The 20,470-nt window shown below is 37.5% G+C and overlaps 1 protein-coding gene across 2 annotated transcripts in view; it reads right to left on the reverse strand.

The window, feature by feature from the left end:
* Positions 1-20,470, reverse strand: part of HIBADH (3-hydroxyisobutyrate dehydrogenase) — a 116,593-nt gene that overhangs the window by 77,015 nt on the left and 19,108 nt on the right. For both annotated transcript variants that reach the window (XM_043589158.1, XM_043589157.1), the window contains exons 3-4: positions 16,783-16,892; positions 13,854-13,975 (exon numbers count right to left, since the gene is read on the reverse strand). In XM_043589158.1, the coding sequence (XP_043445093.1) occupies positions 13,854-13,975; positions 16,783-16,892 (232 nt within the window). The remainder of the gene's footprint in view (positions 1-13,853; positions 13,976-16,782; positions 16,893-20,470) is intronic.

Genomic DNA, 20,470 nt, shown 5'->3' on the forward strand with positions numbered 1-20,470 from the left:
AAATTCTATATTATGAAACTTTTTTAAGGTGTTAAATTAAAGTAATGCTATTTTGAATCCATTTATTGATAAGGCCATGTACAATTTTACGCTTTCCACTCTAAAACGGTCAGATTTTTTTTCTCAAGGAAGCTGGAGGATGGGGGCGGGGCTGGGGGGGCAGGAGACAAAAACTGAAAAACAACACAGATGTGTTTGCTGTTACTTTCATTCTCTTATTTTGTTGATAAGCTTGACTTTTTATCACTTTTATTATCTATTTTTCCAAGAAATGTATTTTTCTTGTTTTGTTTTAAGAAGTCTAAAACTAAGCAGATACCCGATGCCAAAGCACACCTCAGAGTGGGTATCTTGGTTGCTGAACACTTTGCAGATTAAGGTCTCAGTCTCTTTAAAAGATTATTGACAACTAAGCATTCTCTCACAGTTATGAATTATTTCATACCTCTTGAAGGTTAAACTGGGTTAACTTTATATGCAAACATACTTTTTCATTCTTTGCGCTCAACCCTGTTGTTTTCTATGCCATAGAATCCCCTGATGACTAAACTCGTCGCCACCTCTTACTCTCAACTTCTCAACACCCTCGGGTCCACGCCAACACCCACGCCTCTGGAAGAGATGCCCGGCATTGTTTGCAGAGTTGGAAACAATACACTTCCACTGGGGTTAATTTACATCAGATGCTGCCTGGCCTGGGGAGCGGAGTGCTGTCTTTTTTAGCCTCTTTCTTCTCCGGCTCCCGCCTCCCTTTTTTAATTTAAATTACTCTTTTTATTTTAAAAACTTCTGGATGTTTTATTACCTTGGCAGCTTCACTTTTTCTCTGGACTGACTAAAAAGGTAAGTTTAAACAGTTTTTCCCAGGTTAATGTCTTTTCTTTTTTTACACGTGTATCTGACAACCAGAATCCATAGTGTTAAAAGTACAATGATTATGGTGCGTTTTTACCACGCTAACTCATGTTGGGCACAATTTCACTGTTCTTTGTAACCTAAATATACAAAAAACAAAAATGTTATTTTATATGCAGTTAAATTGGCTGTTCTCTAACCATCTTGATTAATAGCAACACATGCGCTGCTAAAAGGATAGGAAAGGATTTGATGCTTGCTTTTGCTGGTTCCATCCTTTTTTTTTTTTTTTCCAGAAAACCATACATTATACATGCAAATACAGTAAGTCATTGTTTCCTTGAGTAATATTTAAAAGTATTTAAATGTTGAAATCTAATATTAAAAATATCCTAAAGCCAGCTTTCCTTTGAAAGCCAAACGTCTCCAAAAATTGTAGATTTAAGAAATTGTTCAGATATCTGAAAAAGAACAAAGTATGATAATTATCTTTAATAAAGTTACAATTAAAACCATCTCAGAGACTAGAATCCTAACCTTCCAACCAAATTTCACTTTATTAAATATTTTATCTAAAATCACGTTAAGTTAAACACGTTTAGTCAACACAGTTTAAAAATAAGGTATGCAAAGACTCCCAGCACACGCAAATGACACAAATCATTAAGAATCACATTTCAAATTTACAACACTTCCAACTGTGCGATTCCATAAGTATGAGTACATGATTTTAACTTTTAACATTTACTTTCTGCACCACTTTTTCTTCTCTTCTCCAACTAGCTCCCCCTACACCCCCCAACATACATATAAAATAGATCATTTAGGCCGGTGGTATTTTAGTACATCGCCCCTCCTCCTCCACTTAGACAGTCTTGCCTTTTATATCTATGTGGAGGTTCCCATGGCAACACTCACTTACACCAATACTATTTCCAACTGAAATGAAAGAAGCCAAAATCTAAATGCTCCATTACCAAATTACACACACCCTGAAACGAGTAAGGATTTTTTTCCTATTATTTTTTAATGAAAAAGTAGGTTTCTGGAATTTCTGCAAAAAAAAGTCATTTAATATTACAGAAATAACTAGAAAAACAGAGACATTGTAGGCAATTTTATATATGCATATTATTACATGAGATTTGCATGGGCTTTCATTACATAAAACTGATATGCTGATCCAAGAGGTTTACTCAGTTACCATTATGAATAGTAAGTATAATTTTTACTAATCCAGTCTACTGTATCAAATTCTTTTTTTTTTTTAATGTTGGCTACATAGCTCACAAAAACCCTGGTGAGAAATTCTAACAAAACAAGCCAAGAAGCAATTCATGGGCAGCAGGAGGCAATTCCAGAACACAGGCACAATCTATAAAGAGAAACCACTACAGCTTTTTGATGTTAAATAAGTAGGAATATCAGCATACAACAAAGCTAAGAAACAGACTGTTGTATCAAGTTTAAAAGTAAAATATTCAGGGTCAAATGTCTTGAGTACCTTTGTCTAGACTATTTTCAAATGTGCCACTTTTAAATTTTTATAATTGTTAAAACACAATTCTCTTTTTGTAATACTGAAATTTGTATATATTTAGTTTTAGTACAACACACATTTCAATCAAGTTATTCAAAATATAGAGAAGGGGGGGTATGGGTGTGTGTGTTTAAAAGCAGGAACATCAAGGTGGGAGGTCAAACATTTACTTTGAAAACATATACATTTCTTAAACAGGTTGTGCACACTTCTAAGAAGCCTCGACAGAAGAGGCAGGAATATAAAATGAGTAAAATTTCATAAAGCTTTTTGATAAATGATCAAAGCTAAGCATTAAACATCTCTGCATGGTGAATACACTTTTTAAAAGGGTAAAAATCAACAGAGTGCACACTGAACCTTATTTATTCTGACAACATATCATAGCACCTAGATAGGTTATATTAAATAATTTGTTTCTGTACGGTTTATTAATATATGCAGGTTCATAAAAAAAAGAGCAACGTATATTTTAATTTAAAAATTATACTTTTATAAAATTTATAATGAGGGGTTTTTTTTCTTGCTTTTACATTATCACTTTCTTAAAATGAGCTGTTTTCGAAAGACTATAAAGACTCCCTCAAAACCAGTACAGGAAACTGCAAGAATTTACTTTCCCAAAAGCAGCTTTTAACACATGAGCATGGACTGCCTAATGAATCTCATAGTTAGGCTTGTGAGAAGGACCCACTTGCACCTTTCAGAGGTCTTTCCCTCTTTTTAAAAATTCCCATACAGGGAAACCTGCTGACACTTTTTTTTTTTTTTTTTTTTTAATAAGGGCTGGGGTGGGTTTGAGTGTGTGTGCGTTGGGGGAAGGGGTGACTTGCCGAATTGGGGAGTCTCTGCAACATCTGTGAGGGTTTTTATAGTCAGGATCCTCTCTCGAGTGTTTAGAAAAGCAAAACAAAAATAACCAACTGTTAAATGTTCGCTTTACCTAAAAAAAAAAAAAACTAGCAATCCTCTGCACATGTATCAACATTTTACTTTCAATATTCACCACCTAAAAGCAAACATTTGCAGCATTCAGAAATCTCTTCAGGTCTTTGGAGACATTTAATCAACCTTGGTATCAGATGTATTTTTAAGCCAACTTCAAAGGCAAAATCTAGAAAAGCGATTATGACCTCTCTTGAACAAAAAAGAATTTATTTTGAAAACCTCCCTTTATCACAAGCAGGTTTGGATGCAATGCCACCTGGTGGCACAAAAAAAACTCTTAACTAGTCTTAGGTTTTTAGAAACTGAGCTGCTGAAACTCCAACCATCCCTTAGAGTACTCTACCCTCTCCCAAACAAGTTATTCATCCCACAGTTTAACAACAACGATCATTTTTATTTAAAAAACCTTAAAATCTTCAAGGAATTAAACGCAAGTGACAATTGCTTCAATGTTTAAATACCATAACAGCAGCAAAATATTGCTTCAAAAGCCTAAATTATACCAAAACTTCAATTTTTAAAAGATGAAATGTTTAAGGACGGGGGTAGGGGGACGGCAAGGATGGAGTAACCGAGCTGCTTTGTAAAATTACACTGTATAATTAATTCCATGGTAAGAATGTTTTTATGGTGTGTTTTGGTGACCTTTTATTACCATCAAGTTCACAATGCTGGTGGGCTGCCTTTTAATCCCTCCGCAGACAAAGGCCCTAAATAAACACAGATCCCTTCCTGGGAAAAAGTCCACTCTGGTTAAATGGTAAGGAAATGAGTAAATCATTAGTAATCTTTAAAGCCAAAGCTATAAACTCAAGTTACCTTAAGTTGAAATGAAAGTGTCCTGCAAGAGTTTCAAAGTTCTGTCACAGATAGAAATCTCCAGCTCTCGACTCCAGACTAGGCGCCAGCTGATAAACAAACAATTTAAGTCAAGAGCTGGAGAATTCCCAGCTTTTTCATTTAATGGCTTTGGCCAGGAGTATTTATTGCCTCCAGTTTTATTCTCACTTAGCTCTAAGAGGAAATTTAAACTCATCATTATCTTAAAGCCGCATATGGGTAGCAGTCAGCTCACCTGACGGAGCTCCCCTTACTCTGTACCAGTTTGAGCCTCTGCTAGAAGTGATGTAATAACGTAAACTAATTAACTATAGTTTTAGGTGGACTCTTTAACGGGCTAAATAAATTTTGTTCAATATAGTTTATATTCCCACTCGGGGTAGTAACAATTCCAAAAAGTTTAACTTGACAATTTTACTCCGAACTACCAGCTAAAATGGAAAAGGACAATGTAATTGCTCTCTCGTCCCCACGTGCTCCTGCCTTGCCTGCCCCTCTCTCCTCTCTCTTGCCCTTGTCCACTCGCCCTTGAATGTCATATAAAGTAACTTTTCTGAATCAAATTTAGGCTATTCCTATTAATTTTAAAACACCCAGTGTTGTTCCATCTATTTCTAATAGAGCCGTATGCAAAATTTAACATGTAAATGCCTTATCACGAAAAGCTGTTGATTTTACACAAGTACTAATAAGAATATAAAAATACAGCCCAATTAAAGATCATGAGAAATCATCAAATATTTCTTAATGCTGTTTTTAAAGGTTTGCTACAAAAGATAAGACATCTCAAAGTCATTATTACGCTGTTGCTTGGATTCCTTTCTCAAAATTATCATTCGCTTTTAGAAAAAAAATCTCATCCCTACTTAGGATTTTATGTTAAAATAATTCTTTTAACTACTGTAATGTTTGCAGATATCTGACAATCACAAGTAAATCAACTATTCTTCCTCTAGCTGCTTGTCTAATGAAAAAATGCTGCAAGAAGATGTTTATGGCCTAAAACTACACTTTATAGGTAAAGGGTTAATAAAAATATGGCATTAATGAAGAGAAAAATTCTTTCCCTCCCATTTCTTAATTTTCAGAAAGTTTTACAAACCTATCTTGGCTGGAAAAGCCAATTAACCATTTCGGTGTCTGCCAAGACTGTTTTTCTACTCTTTTAATATATGTACACAGTACATTAAAAATGTTGGTCACTTGAGAACAAGTATTACCCTAACACGTAAGAATTAAGGGAAATGAAATGTAATTAATGATAAAACTATTTGTATGCCCAACCTCATATTATGTTTCGTTTTTAAAGACCTCCCTAAGAACAATGCCGTCCCAGAGACCACGAGGGATAAACATTCCGATGACCATAACTAACAGTCAATAACTCAATAAAAAAGATGTCAGGGACAAATCTTAAAACTCTTAATACTCCTCTAAAAAAGTCCACATCTCTCACAGTGATACAAGTAATCTGACCTATATACGAAACAACAACAAAAACCTTCTACCTTCAGGTCAAGTTTAAATCACTAGGAAGGAAGACGAGAAGGTAAGTCTGCTGCCATCCCTTCACTGGCCCTCATGGAAGGGTCCTTACTATGAAATGGGCCTCTAAATTTAAAATTCTCACAACTGAAACACCCAAAGCAACGTAAAACAAAATGGAACCATACAGCAAATATAGAGAGGGAAGGATTTAAATTCAACTTACTATACTTTTCATTTGCTAACATTATCAAGCTATCTTTAAGAAAATCAGACATCTAAAAAAGAAAAGAAAATCAGACGTCTAGAAAACCACAAATAAGTCTGATAATGGTCTGATGGCAATGACAAGGCCCTCGTCGAATTCGTAATTCCGTTTCCTCCTCCCGCTTTACCCCCAGTGCTATCCAGGGATCACAAGCCAAACAAAATAAAGACATAATACACAACGTATACTGGAACTAATTTCACACTGCTTAGCCATCAACAGATGTTAATAAAAAATAAATTATATAAGGAATAGCTTCAGGGGATTTATTTGCTAAATATACTTTACCTTTATATAAACACCACACGGCAGTTCTGAACTGTGACCAGACCCAATTGTGTCTGGTCTGACTTACATCCTGAATGGCAATTAAAGGACATTAAAAATACCCTAGGATTACTTCAGACAGGACCCCTGCCTTATCCATGCACTTTCCAACATAACCATGTGAAGAGAACACAGTGTCCCTCCACCACAGGACAGAGCCTGGCAGGATCGACCCTGGTAATGGTTACCTGACTGGAAATGTCAATGCAATTAAATGCGCGGCAATTAAAACCTGGCCTGCAGATTTGGAGGTGGGGAACCTGCAAACTGCAAGAGCGTAAATTCTGAGAAACAAACTAGGTTGTTGTTAGCAATAGTAATTATTACTCACAATAAATGATAACAGTAACACAAGCACTGAGTGAACTGATCACCTGGCCTTCTCTAAGCCATTCTTCTACTATTTTCTTAGGAGACGGATTATTAAAGCTGCCTCAACTATGCTACCTTGGGCAGGGAGTCAGCAGTCTTCTCTAAACGTGTTAAGAACTCATTAACACCTTATATAGGGACTCCTGTCCGTGACATGTTGTAGGGAGTCTTAAGCCTGCCAGAGAATGTAAAAAGAGGTTTTTATGGGCACCTCTTCTTAGGGACTAATTTCAAAGAAATCCTTGGAATTTATTTACCAAACATTTCTGAACTACTTGTGCAAACTGGAGAAAATCCTAGGAAAAAAAAAAAAAAAAAAAAAAGGTATCCTCCAGAGGCAAAAAGGATACTTAATGAATATAAGGCGATAAGTAAAATTGTGGGTAAATGTAAACGGCTGACATAATTAACCCATTTCTAGTGTGCTGGCATTGATGAATTTTAGGTCACTTTTAAGGAAATGGATCTGTCCATCGAACAAAGTTAAGGAAAATTTTTAATTATTTGAGTTACTAAAGCTTTTTTTTTTTTTTTTTTTTTCAACGTTTATTTATTTTTGGGACAGAGAGAGACAGAGCATGAACGGGGGAGGGGCAGAGAGAGAGGGAGACACAGAATCGGAAACAGGCTCCAGGCTCTGAGCCATCAGCCCAGAGCCTGACGCCGCGGGGCTCGAACTCACGGACCACGAGATCGTGACCTGGCTGAAGTGGGATGCTTCACCGACTGCGCCACCTAGGCGCCCTGAGTTACTAAAGCTTTAAATACCACGAAAACAGGCCAAGGAAAGGCTTATTTTAGCTAATATTTTTCAAGACCGAGTAATTCAAGTCTCTCCTACAAAAGTCAATGCCATAAAACGCTCTTTTTAAACTTTTTTTTAATGTTTATTTATTTTTGAGAGAGAGAGAAAAAGAGAGAGAGTGAGAGAGAGTAAGCGGGGGAGGGGCAGAGAAAGGGAGACAGGATCTGAAGAAGGCTCTCTGTACACAGAGCCCAGTGCAGAGTTGGAACCCATGAACTGCAAGCTCATGGCTTGAGCTGAAGTCATCAGATGTTTAACTGACAGAGCCACCCAGGTGCCACTAAATTTTTTTTTTTCTTTTTTTTTAAGTAATTTCTACGCCCGACGTGGGGCCATCGAGAGTCAAATGCTCTATCGACTGGGCCAGCCAGGCACCCCTGCCACAAAATGCTTTCACATTTTATAATAGAAGCCAGTCATGTAAAAAGAACTAAAAATCATAGTAGTACCATTCTTTAAAGGGAAGGACTCATGAAAATGAATTATCTTAACCATGTTAAATCAACCTATTTCCAAACATTAAAAAATAAAATCTTCCTGAGGTAAGACTAAAATGTAAGAGTAAATGCCGCACACAATACTACTGTTTAATCGAACAGCTTGTGTGACAACTTAAAAAAAGACCTCTTGGGATAGCCCTTCCCTCTCCACACATCATATACCCACGCAAATTCAGTTGTATGAAATTTGGTGAAAGCATTTACTTTTGGACAGAAATAGCAATGCTGCAGCCCAAAGGCAAGTAAATCTGCCAAGTTATAAACCTCTCTAAGAAAATGTTTTAATGAAATGCCAACAAATCCTTAACTATGATGGTGTTAGGTGCCAAAATAGAAATAAGTTTTGTTTTTGTGGTCCCTTTACCCTAAATTAGATACAGATCTGGTGGAAAAACAGTAGATGCCCAGTTCACTGTTTTAAAAACAAGAATGGAGTGTGTGTGAGACTTTCATTGAGGAATTGAGCAAGCAAGTCCAGGACTCTAACAGAAATCCCTTAATAGGTTTTGTGCTCACTACTCCGTGTTCTAAGAACACCTCAAACAAATTACTAAAACTTAACCCAGCCAAATAGAGTATAAAATTTGGGTTCCCGGTAGGGAAACACATACACACCAGTTCAATTATTTAATTTTGACATTAATCCCTAACTGGAGCAATCCGGTGTAGCAAATCAATGAGGCTTGCAAGCTCAGACAGCCTTGGGCTAAGCACAAGTGCCACCTCAGAGTCACTTCAACTCAAGGTCTCTGGGCAACTCTACAGACAGATTAGGCAATCAGTGAGTTTCTTCTTCAATTATTCAAGCACAGTTAAGTGCTGTTAATTACGCCCTTGGAACACACTGAACAGTATTTGGTCATTAGTCACAAACAATAGTTTTTAATTTGCTTTATGTCTAGCATTCATTATACACGAGAGCTGATCAAATTGGAACTAACCTTACAGTAGCAGACCCTCTCCAAAAACAAACAAAAAAGCATGTATCCAAAATGGTGTGACAAAACAACATTTGACTATTAAAGGATTACAACTTTCATACAGACGTGATTCACACAAGACAGAGAAATAGATTAAGGCATCATATCTGAGGCCAGTGTCATGGGCTAACTTACATAACAGCCTAGTTAGCTTTACTTTGATAACCACAGATAAACGAAGGCATGGCGTTAGACACACGGGGAGTCAATTTATAGGTGAGTCAGTTCAATGAACGCTGAATACAATTACCTGCCAAGTCCTGGTGATACAAAGATAAATGTTCCACAAACCTACCAAGCTTGTTCATACCTTAGAGCCCTTCGAGCAGCTTCCTCCGCTGAAATACCCTTCCCCCAGACTTGTGCCTTCACGTCTCTGCCTAACTGCCACTTCCCCAGAGAAGGCATCCTGTCCACTCTATGTAAAAAGACCTTCCCCTTAAGTCTGTGTCATTAACTGTTTACTCTGCCTTTTTTTTCTTCATAGGACTTACCATTAAAATTATTTTTGTTCGTTTACTCTCTCTAGTCCTACTAACTCATAAGCTCCATGTGACAAAAGACTTTTCATGTTTTCAAAGCACTAACTCCAGCACCTAGACCATACCCACCACATAAAAGTACTCAATAAATGTTTGTTGCATGAAATGAAGAGTGAAGCATGTCCCTTGCAATCAAGGTACTGTCAGCATAATAAAAAGAGTGTATAATCAGAAAACAGGATATAATCTTGCAGGAATTGTATAATAATTTTAAGTACATTTCACTGAAAAAAAAACACAAGACCTTCAGTTTTTTTAAACCTTCATTTTTAGAGTTCCTTTCTTTCCCTAAAAGTTGTAGGCTACCCCTAATATCAAGTGAACTTTTTTTTTTAAATTTTTATTTATTTGGAGGGAGAGAGAGAGACAGAGTGCGAGCAGGGGGGGAGCAGAGAGAGAGGGAGATACAGAATCTGAAGAAGGCTCCAGGCTCCAACCCGACAGCACAGAGCCTGATGTGGGGCTCGAACTTGTGAACCACGAGATCATGACCTGAGCTGAAGTTAGACGCTTAACCAACTGAGCCTAATATCAAGTGAACTTTGAATTTGTTAACAGTATAACAAAAACTGAAACTAAAGGTGATAAGAGAATTGTATGAACTAACAGATTTCCTTTTTTCTTTGCTTAAAGAATAGTCACTAACGAACTGTAAAATCTAATTCCAAATTCCACTAGTTCGTTCCCGTGGATGTAACTGGGAATCAATCACCTATGGGGTTTGTAGTTAACCTTTAACATAAACTTTCCATTTCCAGAACTAAAACTTCTTCTGTTGCCCCAGAATCAACTGTCTAAATCGAATCTGGTATTATTCTTTCTCTATATATCCATACAGGTAAAAGTCAAAGTATTAATAGCCACCCCAGAAAGGACAAAGACAGTATTTCTTTACAATGCCCAACATGTTGCTATGATCAAACTGTTAGTGAAGAGTTCCCTTTCTGGTTGCTAAGTACTGAGAAGACTGCTGTGCTACATTATTTTGCACTGTGTAACTATTTATACATCATTTTTATTAGTGTATTTTCCTAAATCCTAAACTTCTAATGCAAGAACTTCCTCTTTAAGTTGTTCTGAATTACTATTCTACTTCTTTTATCCTACCCCCAGCCCTGTGATCATAATCACACTTCCCAATGGCATCTAATATTACAATATAACATTTTGAACACAGTAATTACTTAATATCTTACTGATGTTACAATGCAAGGCAGATACTTGAACTTCAGAGAGAGGTCAATGATCTGGAGATAAATAAGCTGGAGTACAGCCTGGGAGTGAGGAAACAACTGCAGGAAAGCTCAAAATATTTGACATTAATCTTCAAATTAAAAAACTAGAAACCAGAAGATCTTTAATGCAATCCATCATACTTTATTACATGCTCGCCAGGAGATATACACTGGAGATAGAAAGTGGAGAAAGACATCTGCCCTCTTCACAGTCTAGCAGTGGAAGAAACGGGCACAAACAAGAATCACACCATGGTCCTTGCAACGGCAAAGATACTATACTATGGGGACACAGAAGAAGGGCATGGAAAATAGCTTCACTGCCTTCGGTTATAATCCTGTCAACTCCATCTCCTTAAACCTCAGGACAGATCCTATCCCAGTCACATTCAAACATGTTAGGGATGTGTCAAAATATTACTCGACTTTCTCTTTTTCTGGACATTTATTTGATTAAACAAAACATTGGATCCACATGAAAGACATGAAAGACCCAAAAAACTCTGGTTCTATCCCAACTCATCAGCAGAACAAAAGACTCCTGAGAAGCCAGTTAATAAACATTTCGGGATGGGGTGAATACAATAGGACTATTCTGATCTCTGCAGAGGTCCCCAGATTTGAGAATAATGTCCTCTCAACCACTGCTTCTCAAACGACTGGAACAGAAATGTTAGGCCTCTTCCAGGTTAGAGGCCAACCTCTGTGAGTCAGAAAAGAAGGCAATTCTCCCTTCACCTCCCCACCAAAGGTTTTACTACACGGCAGTGCTAGTTAGTTAGCAAGACAGAAGAGAGAGGACCAGCCACTAGGTAAAATTGTTAGAAATGGTGTTAACAGTAGGCCACTGCTTTGAAAAAGAGAAAGGCCACCACGGGGTGGGACTAAAGGGAGAAACGGTCTAACAGAGTGTGGGAAGATCCTCAGATTGAGTTGGGAGAGAAGACTCTAGTCTAGATTGGCTATCAAGCTAGAGAACTCTGGGCAAATCACTTAACCTCATTTCGATCTCAATTTCCCATCTGTAAAATAACAAAGTCAAATTAAGTTATTACTGAAGTCCCTTCTACTAATAAAAATTCTAAGAGCACAAAAGACACTTAAAAGCTATACATACTATTTAATATTGAACTCCAGCAAGTCCATGAAAACACCATAAGATTTACTGAAGTTTTACCAACTTACTTTTCCAGATCTTACGAAATAGAGGTATCTCATATCAGCCCACCAGGGTGGCTACTTCAGTAGCATTTAGGCAAACGTTCTCCTTTGTAATCGGGAATACAGAGATACAAGTCGAACCAGTTTGCAGCAAACAAAACTCTTTCCTGGACTGGCTTAATAATAAACTTCATTTTAGCGTCTTAGCTTTAGCATTAAAGTTGGCCTTTATGCTAACTGTGGTACTATCATTCTCCTTCAGAAGGGGTTTATGACACTTAAGACTATGTAAGCACAGGCGGCACACTGATCGATCCATTAGGCAACAAACACTTCTACAGAAGAATGGAAATATCAACTATATTGGCTCCATCAGTTATTTACTGCTACGTGACACTCCAAACTTAGTGGGTTTATTTGCTCACAATTCTGTAGATGAGCAATTTGGACAACTGTAGCTGGGCAGTTCATTTGCCTGAGCTCAGTAATACAGCTGCAGTCATCTGGGAAGGTGACTCTGGCTGGATGGTCAAGATGGCCTCACTCGTACGCTTGGTGGTTAGTGCCTGTCTCTAGGAGGCTAATCCAGGCTTCTCTATGTGACAGCAGAAAAGTCCCCATGAGCAAGACAGGGCCAAGTGCTTTTCAAGTCTATCCTTGTGTAACATTTGCTGACATACCACTGGCCAAAGCAAGTCAGATAGCTCAACTCAGAGTCTATGAGTGAATGGATACACAGAGTGGATTCAGAGATGTGAGTCATTAAAGGTCATTACTCTAACAACGTACCACACTAGCTGTTAGCTATTTTTTAACACTGTAAGGAGATGATGATTTTATAAAGGACAACTTTCCATTTAGCAATCTTTATTTTCCTCCTCAGATTACGTTAGAATTTTACAGAAAATAATAAAAAAAAAATCTAGTCTTGGTCTTGAGCAAATGACTGGTTTCTTCAGTCCAGCCTTTCTAGAAAGTCTCCAGCTAGAAACAAGTCTTCAACTAATTACATATATACGTGTATATTTATGCACACATATGTATGTGTGTGTGCATGCATGTATGTATATGGTATCTGATTACACAGTAATTTTGGAAAATTTGGAAATTATGGAAAATCATAATACCTATAATCCTACCATTCCAAAATACCCAGATCCCCACTATCAATATTGGATATAATAATATGCTTTTAGAATCTTACTACTGAGAATCCTTGTCCTTTGAGATGATCATATGATTTTTAAGTATGTTAATGTGGTGAAATATATTTACAGATTTTCTAACATTAAGTCATCTGTGTACATATGAGATAAAACAAACCTGGTTGTAGTGTTTAATCTCTTTTACGCATGGTTGGATTTAGTTTGCTAACACACTTTTTAAAAATTTTTACTTCTGTATTCATGACTGATATAGACCTAAAATTTTTCTCTCTCATTTCTCTCTCTTTCTGGTTGAAGTATCAGAGTTACACGGGTCTCCAGAATGAGTTGAGCAGTGTTTCCTCTTTTTCTATTGTCTGGAAAAGTTCATAGAAAAACGGAGATGATCTGCCCCTTGAAATTCTAGTAACATTCACCTGTAAAAAATCATCTGGGCCTAAAGTTCCCCTTGCAAAATGATTTTTTCTTTTTTACCATTTCCTCAACTTCTTTAACAGTTAAAAGAAGATTCAAGCTAGTTACTTCTTGAATCTGTTCTGAAAAGTTAAATTTTCTAGGAACAGCTCTAGCCCAACGCGTAGCAGTTTGGACCAAAAATTCACAACTCTTCAAGGTTGTGACATCCTTTTGTCTGAACTTAGAACAAGCAATGTATTTTGAGCATACGGAATAACAGAAGTGATTTTGTTTTGTTTTTGTTTTCAGTGAGGAAATGGAGACTCCTATAACAGGCCTAAAAATATGTGGATATGTCTTGGGTACCAGAAAATTGTAATTGCTTCTTCTGACAAACAGAAATAGGTGTGCATAGATTTTAGCTGCCACTTACCACCAGAAACAGGGGCATCCATGAAAACTGCTCCCATTTTCTCAACTTCTTTGGCCAATTCTTTTGAAACTGCAGGATCAATAGTACTGGAGTCTATTAATAGTGAGCCCTTCTTCACTTTTCTAAGTAAATAGATAAAAGTAATAGTTTAATTATAGGTTTATAAAATATAAACCTATATGAAATAAAAATATAAAAATAAATAAAAATATATATTATATATATTATATAATATATTATAAAAATATAGCTTGCAATTCTGCATAAACATTTCATGCAACTACCTATAGAATTAGAATCTACTTAAAGTTGCCAGATATCAAGGAGGTCTTTGGTTTAATATTAAAAACATTATTAGAACTGGTTAAAAATCTCAAATTCATTTTCAGATCAATTAAAGTTCAAAGTAAACCCAAACTCTTTCAAACAAACCTAAATAATCTAATAAACTACATGTTATAAATTCTGGTTTCAGGTGAAATACACAATACCATAATAATATAGGTAAGCAATTTAAAACACCTGTTAACTTTAAAAGGTCTATTTGGTAAGATTTAAATTTTTGTTTGTAAAATAGCCGGGCTCTTTAAAAAGTATTTTATTTGTCTTTCATAAGCCACGTTGCCAATTTCACATATCCATGTCCTTTCCACTAGGTAGACTAAACACAACATTGAAATTCAGCCATTTGCTCGAGGGTGGCATATTCGTTAATAATTACAGCTTTTTAAAGATAAAATAAAACATCAAAGAGGCAGAAAGGAAAATATAGGAATGAACCTAGAAATCTCACAAATACAGTTTTTTTGCTCTTTATGGTAAATTTATACATATACATTGGCAAAGCGGGGAAGCAGTCTTTTCCTCTATCATATTTTACATCAATACTAAATGGCATTCTTATAATAAGACAATTTTGTTTGTACTGTAAGTACAGATTATATCTATCTACATGGTTCCCTTATAATCTATGTCTATCTTCACTGGCTAGGAAACTGACCTAAATTGTAAATTTTTTTTAATTGTAATTTATTTAAAGAGCTATGGCTTACCTTGAATTCAAACTTCCCAAAGTCCTTACTACAGATCAACTAATCCAGATGACACGTAATCATAATTATGATTAGAAAATTAGAAATGAATAAATATAAATACTGAAGAAGAAAATAGAAAATCATTGCTAAAAAACCATTAAAAGAAAGAAAAATCTTTTCATAGAAAAAATAGCATACAAAATGTGATGAACAACCATTTTAAACATATGAATTGATCTGGTCCAAATCCAATGGTATATTCCACAGAAAAGAAATAGCATGTTCTATTACAGGTCACTATAAGTATGTGGAGTTTCACTTGATATAACCTAAAACATAAGAATTATGTTTACCAATAATTAATTTTAATTATGTGATATTAACATTCCTTAGATCTGAAATATATTTTCTTTAATTTGACAGAGAGAGAGAGAGAGAGAGAGAGAGAGAGAGAGAGAGAGAATGCAAGCAGGGCAGAGGGACAGAGGAAGAGAGAGTGAGAGCCCCAAGTAGGTTTCACACTCAGCGCAGAGCCTGATGCAAGGCTTGATCCCAGGACCCTGAGATCATGACTTGAGCTGAAATCAAGAGTCGGATGCTCAACTGACTGAGCCACCCAGGTGCCCCAAGGGTCTTAAATCTTGAAGCAAATGGGAAAGTGTCTCAAAAATTACATATGCACTGAGTGTGGGGAAATGACCCTGACCCAGAAGAAAATAAAGAACCACCCATAAAAAGCAAATTATAGTTCAATGTAAAGCCACAATATATGAAAGCACTCCCTAGACAAAACTGCTCTGCTAGTTGGCCACCATATTCCTTAGCAAAGAATATTAATAAACAGTTGGTCACCACACAAAAGTTTAGTAACTTTTCCTGAAGAGGCAAATAAGCAGGCAATTAAGCAGGGCCATAACTGGAACAGACTAGATAATGAGACCACTAAGTCACCTCAGGACCACACACACCATGGGCCTCAAGGCTCTGTCCAAAATGAGCGTCTTTCAACCTTCCCTGAAATCTAAACATTTATCTTATCAGTTTTCTGTCTAATAGCCAAGTGTCTCTTGCTTGCAAGTTACAATTCAATTTCCAAAAGCCTCAAATTTCACATATTACAGTTTCATGAAATTAAACACTTTCTTTTAGCCCTATGTCTGTCTACAGGACCTACCAGTTTGTTCTCTCCTTGCTGAAATTCAACATCAAAACAAGTTAGAAACAGGAACCATAGAGACCAGCAAATTAAATCGGAAATTCAACCACTGTCATTCTAACACAACCACAAGGATTTGGCAATAGGCAGAAATTAACCAAAAGGTTCTCAAAGCCAGAGAAGCTAAGCACTGGCTAGAAGACTCTGACCCAAATTATATTTTATTTAAAGAGCTACTGCTAACCTTTAATTCCAACTTCTCAAAGTTCTTACTACAGATGTACTAACCCAGAGGACATACAATAACTTTTTATAATATAATAAAATGTTAAATAATAGTGTTCTTTCCAATGTTTGGTTTTATTTTTCATAGAAACCTTTTCCTGAATTTCTATAAACCATAAGAAAATTATGCTTGTAACATTTGTACAGTTTAAAATGCAAGCTTTAAAAGTCTCTTAAACATGTTAGCAATGAAAGCATAAGTTTGATCCAAGAGTTAAGGAAAGAAACAGAAGCAAAAAAAAAAAACAAATTATTCCCAAAAGTCACATTCTTGCTTTCAGTGAAAAAAGAAACCCTTTACAATGAGAGAGAAACCACACCATTCACTTTTCAGAAACAAGAAAACAGTATAGAGAGTCTTCACGAACATCATTGTAATTTCCTAAAGTGTTAACAAATACGAAATTCATGAACTACGATAACAGGAAAATTTCCACAGTTGAGAAATACATACTTGAGAATTCCATTTGCTCCCGAATAAGCTTCTATTGCATTCATACTGGTGGGCAACATCGTAATAATTCTGTCAGCTTTTTCAGCTACATCTGCTGGGCAAGACACTACCTTTAAAAAAAAATTACAAAGGCACATTGTTTCAATTAAAACGGAGGCAGTTGCAAGAGCCCGGGTAGGATTCACTTTTTATGCATGCTGACAACAGTGACAGTGAATGAAACGAATTTATTTCCAAATGACAAAAAAAAAAAAAAAAGCTTACTGCCTAAAATAGAGAAGCTATTCCTTACACACATATAGATGCAGTTTCTATGGAATCAAATCTACTGTTTATTTTAAAAAGTGTGAAGTGAGTTGAGGGGGAAAGGGCAGAACCCAACAGTCCTGGGAACAGACGCACTTCTCATGGATTCCTCCAACTTGGGTTCTCAAGCAGCATACTTTTTGGTAGATGCTTTGACTAAGAAAAACATCCTAGTGCAACGGGGATGGCAGCTAAAGTATAGGATTCACCAGTGATTTCATAGGCAGCAAAATCCCCCAGTAAAATTTCAAGTCCCGTTTACCACCAGTCTCTAGTCTCCATTTTCAAGGGGCGGGGGGGGGGGGGGGGGGGGGGGGGGGAATGAAGCCCGTACAGAAAAGAAAAGGTCAGGACAAGGACATGAGCACTTAACTGTACCAGCTCTAAGTACCACCATAAAGGCTGAGCGCGCAAGCTACCAGGACACATGTGGAAACTATAGACGCAAGACATACAAACGGGCATCAAGGTCCGCTCTCTCACTTTCACCCTCACTTCTGCCTTATGATGACTACAAACATACCGTACAGGAAGGTGGCCGTCCATCCTCTGTACGTGTGCATGCATGCACAGATGTACACGCCCTCACCCACGTTCCCCCAAACCCTTGCTCTCTCTCCCACGTGCACCCTGATATGCCTCGCCAGCCAGCTGGCAACCCAAGAGGTCAGAAGAGACCGGGAGTTCACTTCTTGAGTCAAACTCTCCTTTAACAGGAAGCATCCACCACCCCAATTGTGACAAAAGCTCCTCTAAAGGTTTTTCTCTCTTTAACAAAAGACAAACGGCTACCAGGGGGATAACTGCAGATTTCTCTGTAGAATGGTGTACGCATGTAGTAAAAATGGACATATTTTCTGCTAGAAAACGTGAAGGAAACGTAAGCATCCTGGAAATGGGAATGCCTCTGCTTTGCGTATGGCAGAATTATACCTAATGCTTTCTTTTCGTCTTTGATGTGCAGTTGATGAGAGGGAAAGAATGGGAAGGCAGTGTGTGATTTCAATATTGTGAGCTACAAGTGACCACAATCCAATTTTCCCTAGAAGACTATTAGCTCCTAAATCAAATTCTAGATGCAGTTTTAACATAATTTCCTAAGTCCTATTTTAAAATTGCAGGCGGTCAAGTATCCTAGCATTCTGTATATTAATATCAAATGATAACATAAAATATCTCACACCCCAAGACAAAAAAAACAGATATTCTCTCCCTTTCAGTGTTTCATTCTAAAGGCAATATGGCATTTTAGAGTCTACAGTGCAGCACATTCAACATGTACATTTTGATACCTCATCAGGATTTGCCCTAAAAGTTCTGAAAGAAAAATTTTTTTTCCACGCAATTACGAAGAAATACCCCAGTTACGTAAAAACCTTTCCTACGCCCAAACAAATGCTGAGATTCAAAAGAAGGAGACTCTTTGCTGGCAAACGGTTCACGTGTACTCAAGAAAAACAGCTCAGGAAGATGAGTATAAAAAAAGGAAAAGCTGTAGGAGTCCTATTTCTCTACTCCTGGACTGCATCAAAAAGACGGGTTCCACAGACAGCCTCCTCTGTTCATCCCTCCTTGAATGAAGTAATACAAACAGTGCAAGACGATGGCATACCTTTCAGTGGCCTTTCCTTCCATGATCAGCTCCAACTCTCTTGATCTTTCAGGGACTGCGGTAAGCCCCGAGGTCTAAGAGCCCATTTCAGACTCTCCCTTAGGAATTCGGTGAGTCTCTTCCATTGAAGGAAAGTCGATTTCACCTAGACAACTCCTTGAGAGGTGCCCTCAGGGACACCAACAATTAGCTCACAGATCTAAATGTACTTCACACCTCCAAGCTTCTCATACCCATGAACTGGCAGTGCCTATTCATGCAACTGCCAAGTGCATGGGGTGCCCAATCAGCCCCCTGCATCCCTAGCATCTGCTTCTTGGGATGCCTGGGTTGCCAGAGTACTGCTAACCCCTCAATTATATAGGAGAGTGGTGTCAAAGCTCACAGGTCCGGAAAAAACACACAATGATACTGATAGCTGGAATGTCACCACTGCACTGGCCACAACTGCTCCGTATCTAATGACTATCTACATTTGGTACATTATAACAGTCTCTAATTTGCACTACAGAAGGCGTGTTTATCAGACAGATAGACAGACATGTGTGTCCAGCTATTCAAATCATCTTGACTTCCACGTGATGTCTTCAAGCCTCTGAAATAATTGACAAAATTTGGCCATGACTCAAAAGCTGGGGGGCGGGCGGGGGGGGGACGACAAACCTTGTTGCCAGTCTGACACTAACCACAGAAGTCTTTAGGAGCCAAACTAATTAGAGTCCCTTCAATTACATTTACTAATTGAATGGATAAGCAAAGACAGCATGGATCACTGAAAGGAACACTAATTTGGGAAGCTAGAGACCCAAGTTTAAATTTTTTTTAATGTTTATTATTTATTTGAGAGAGAGAGAGAGGGCGACAGAGGGGCAGAATAAAAGGGAGACACAGAATCCAAAGCAGACTCTAGGCCCTGAGCTGTCAGCACAGAGCCTGACAAGGGGCTTGAACCCACCACCCGTGAGACCATGACCTGAGCCGATGTTGGATGCTTAACCGACTGAACCACCCAGGCACCCCAAGAGACCCAGGTTTAGTTGCAGCTCAGCCACTAAGCCAATGTGTGACTTTGTGCAGATAACTTAACCTCTCTGGCTTCAGTTTCTGAATCTACAAGAATAGTGATTTGGGTTCTCTTCAAGGGCTTCTATCCCAGAGTAGAAAGGAAACTTAGGCAAAGAAATTTTCACATTTAGTAACCTTAGGTTCTTGGAAGGTATAGCCTCTGTGGAAGAGGCTGGATAGGCTGCATCTACAGTGGTCAGTACAAAGGTCCAGCATTATTAGCAAGATGCTTCTACACCTCCCTGTCTGACTCTGGGCCATGGCTCTGCCCTGCCATAACCATGTAGACAGATCTCTTGCTAATTCCAACTGCCTCACTCTTAAATTATTATGAATTAAGATGCCTCTATTTTTCCATTATCTCAATTTTAAGTATAGGAGAGTTGTTCCCATGTGTATCACAATATCTTTAGTCTTTAAGAATTTTTGTCGCCTGGGAATGCAAGCTGGTGCAGCCACTCTGGAAAACAGTATGGAAATACCCTACGACCCAGCAATTACACTACTAGGTATTTATCCAAGGGATACAGGGGTGCTGTTTCAAAGGGACACACGCACCCCAGTGCTTACAGCAGCACTATCGACAATAGCCAAAGTATGGAAAGAGCCCAAATATCCACTGATGGATGAATGGATAAAGATAATGTGGTATATATATACAATGGAGTATTACTTGGCAATCAAAAAGAATGAAATTTGCCATTT

Source organism: Prionailurus bengalensis, chromosome A2 (assembly GCF_016509475.1).
Source record: "Prionailurus bengalensis isolate Pbe53 chromosome A2, Fcat_Pben_1.1_paternal_pri, whole genome shotgun sequence".
Lineage (NCBI taxonomy): Eukaryota > Metazoa > Chordata > Mammalia > Carnivora > Felidae > Prionailurus > Prionailurus bengalensis.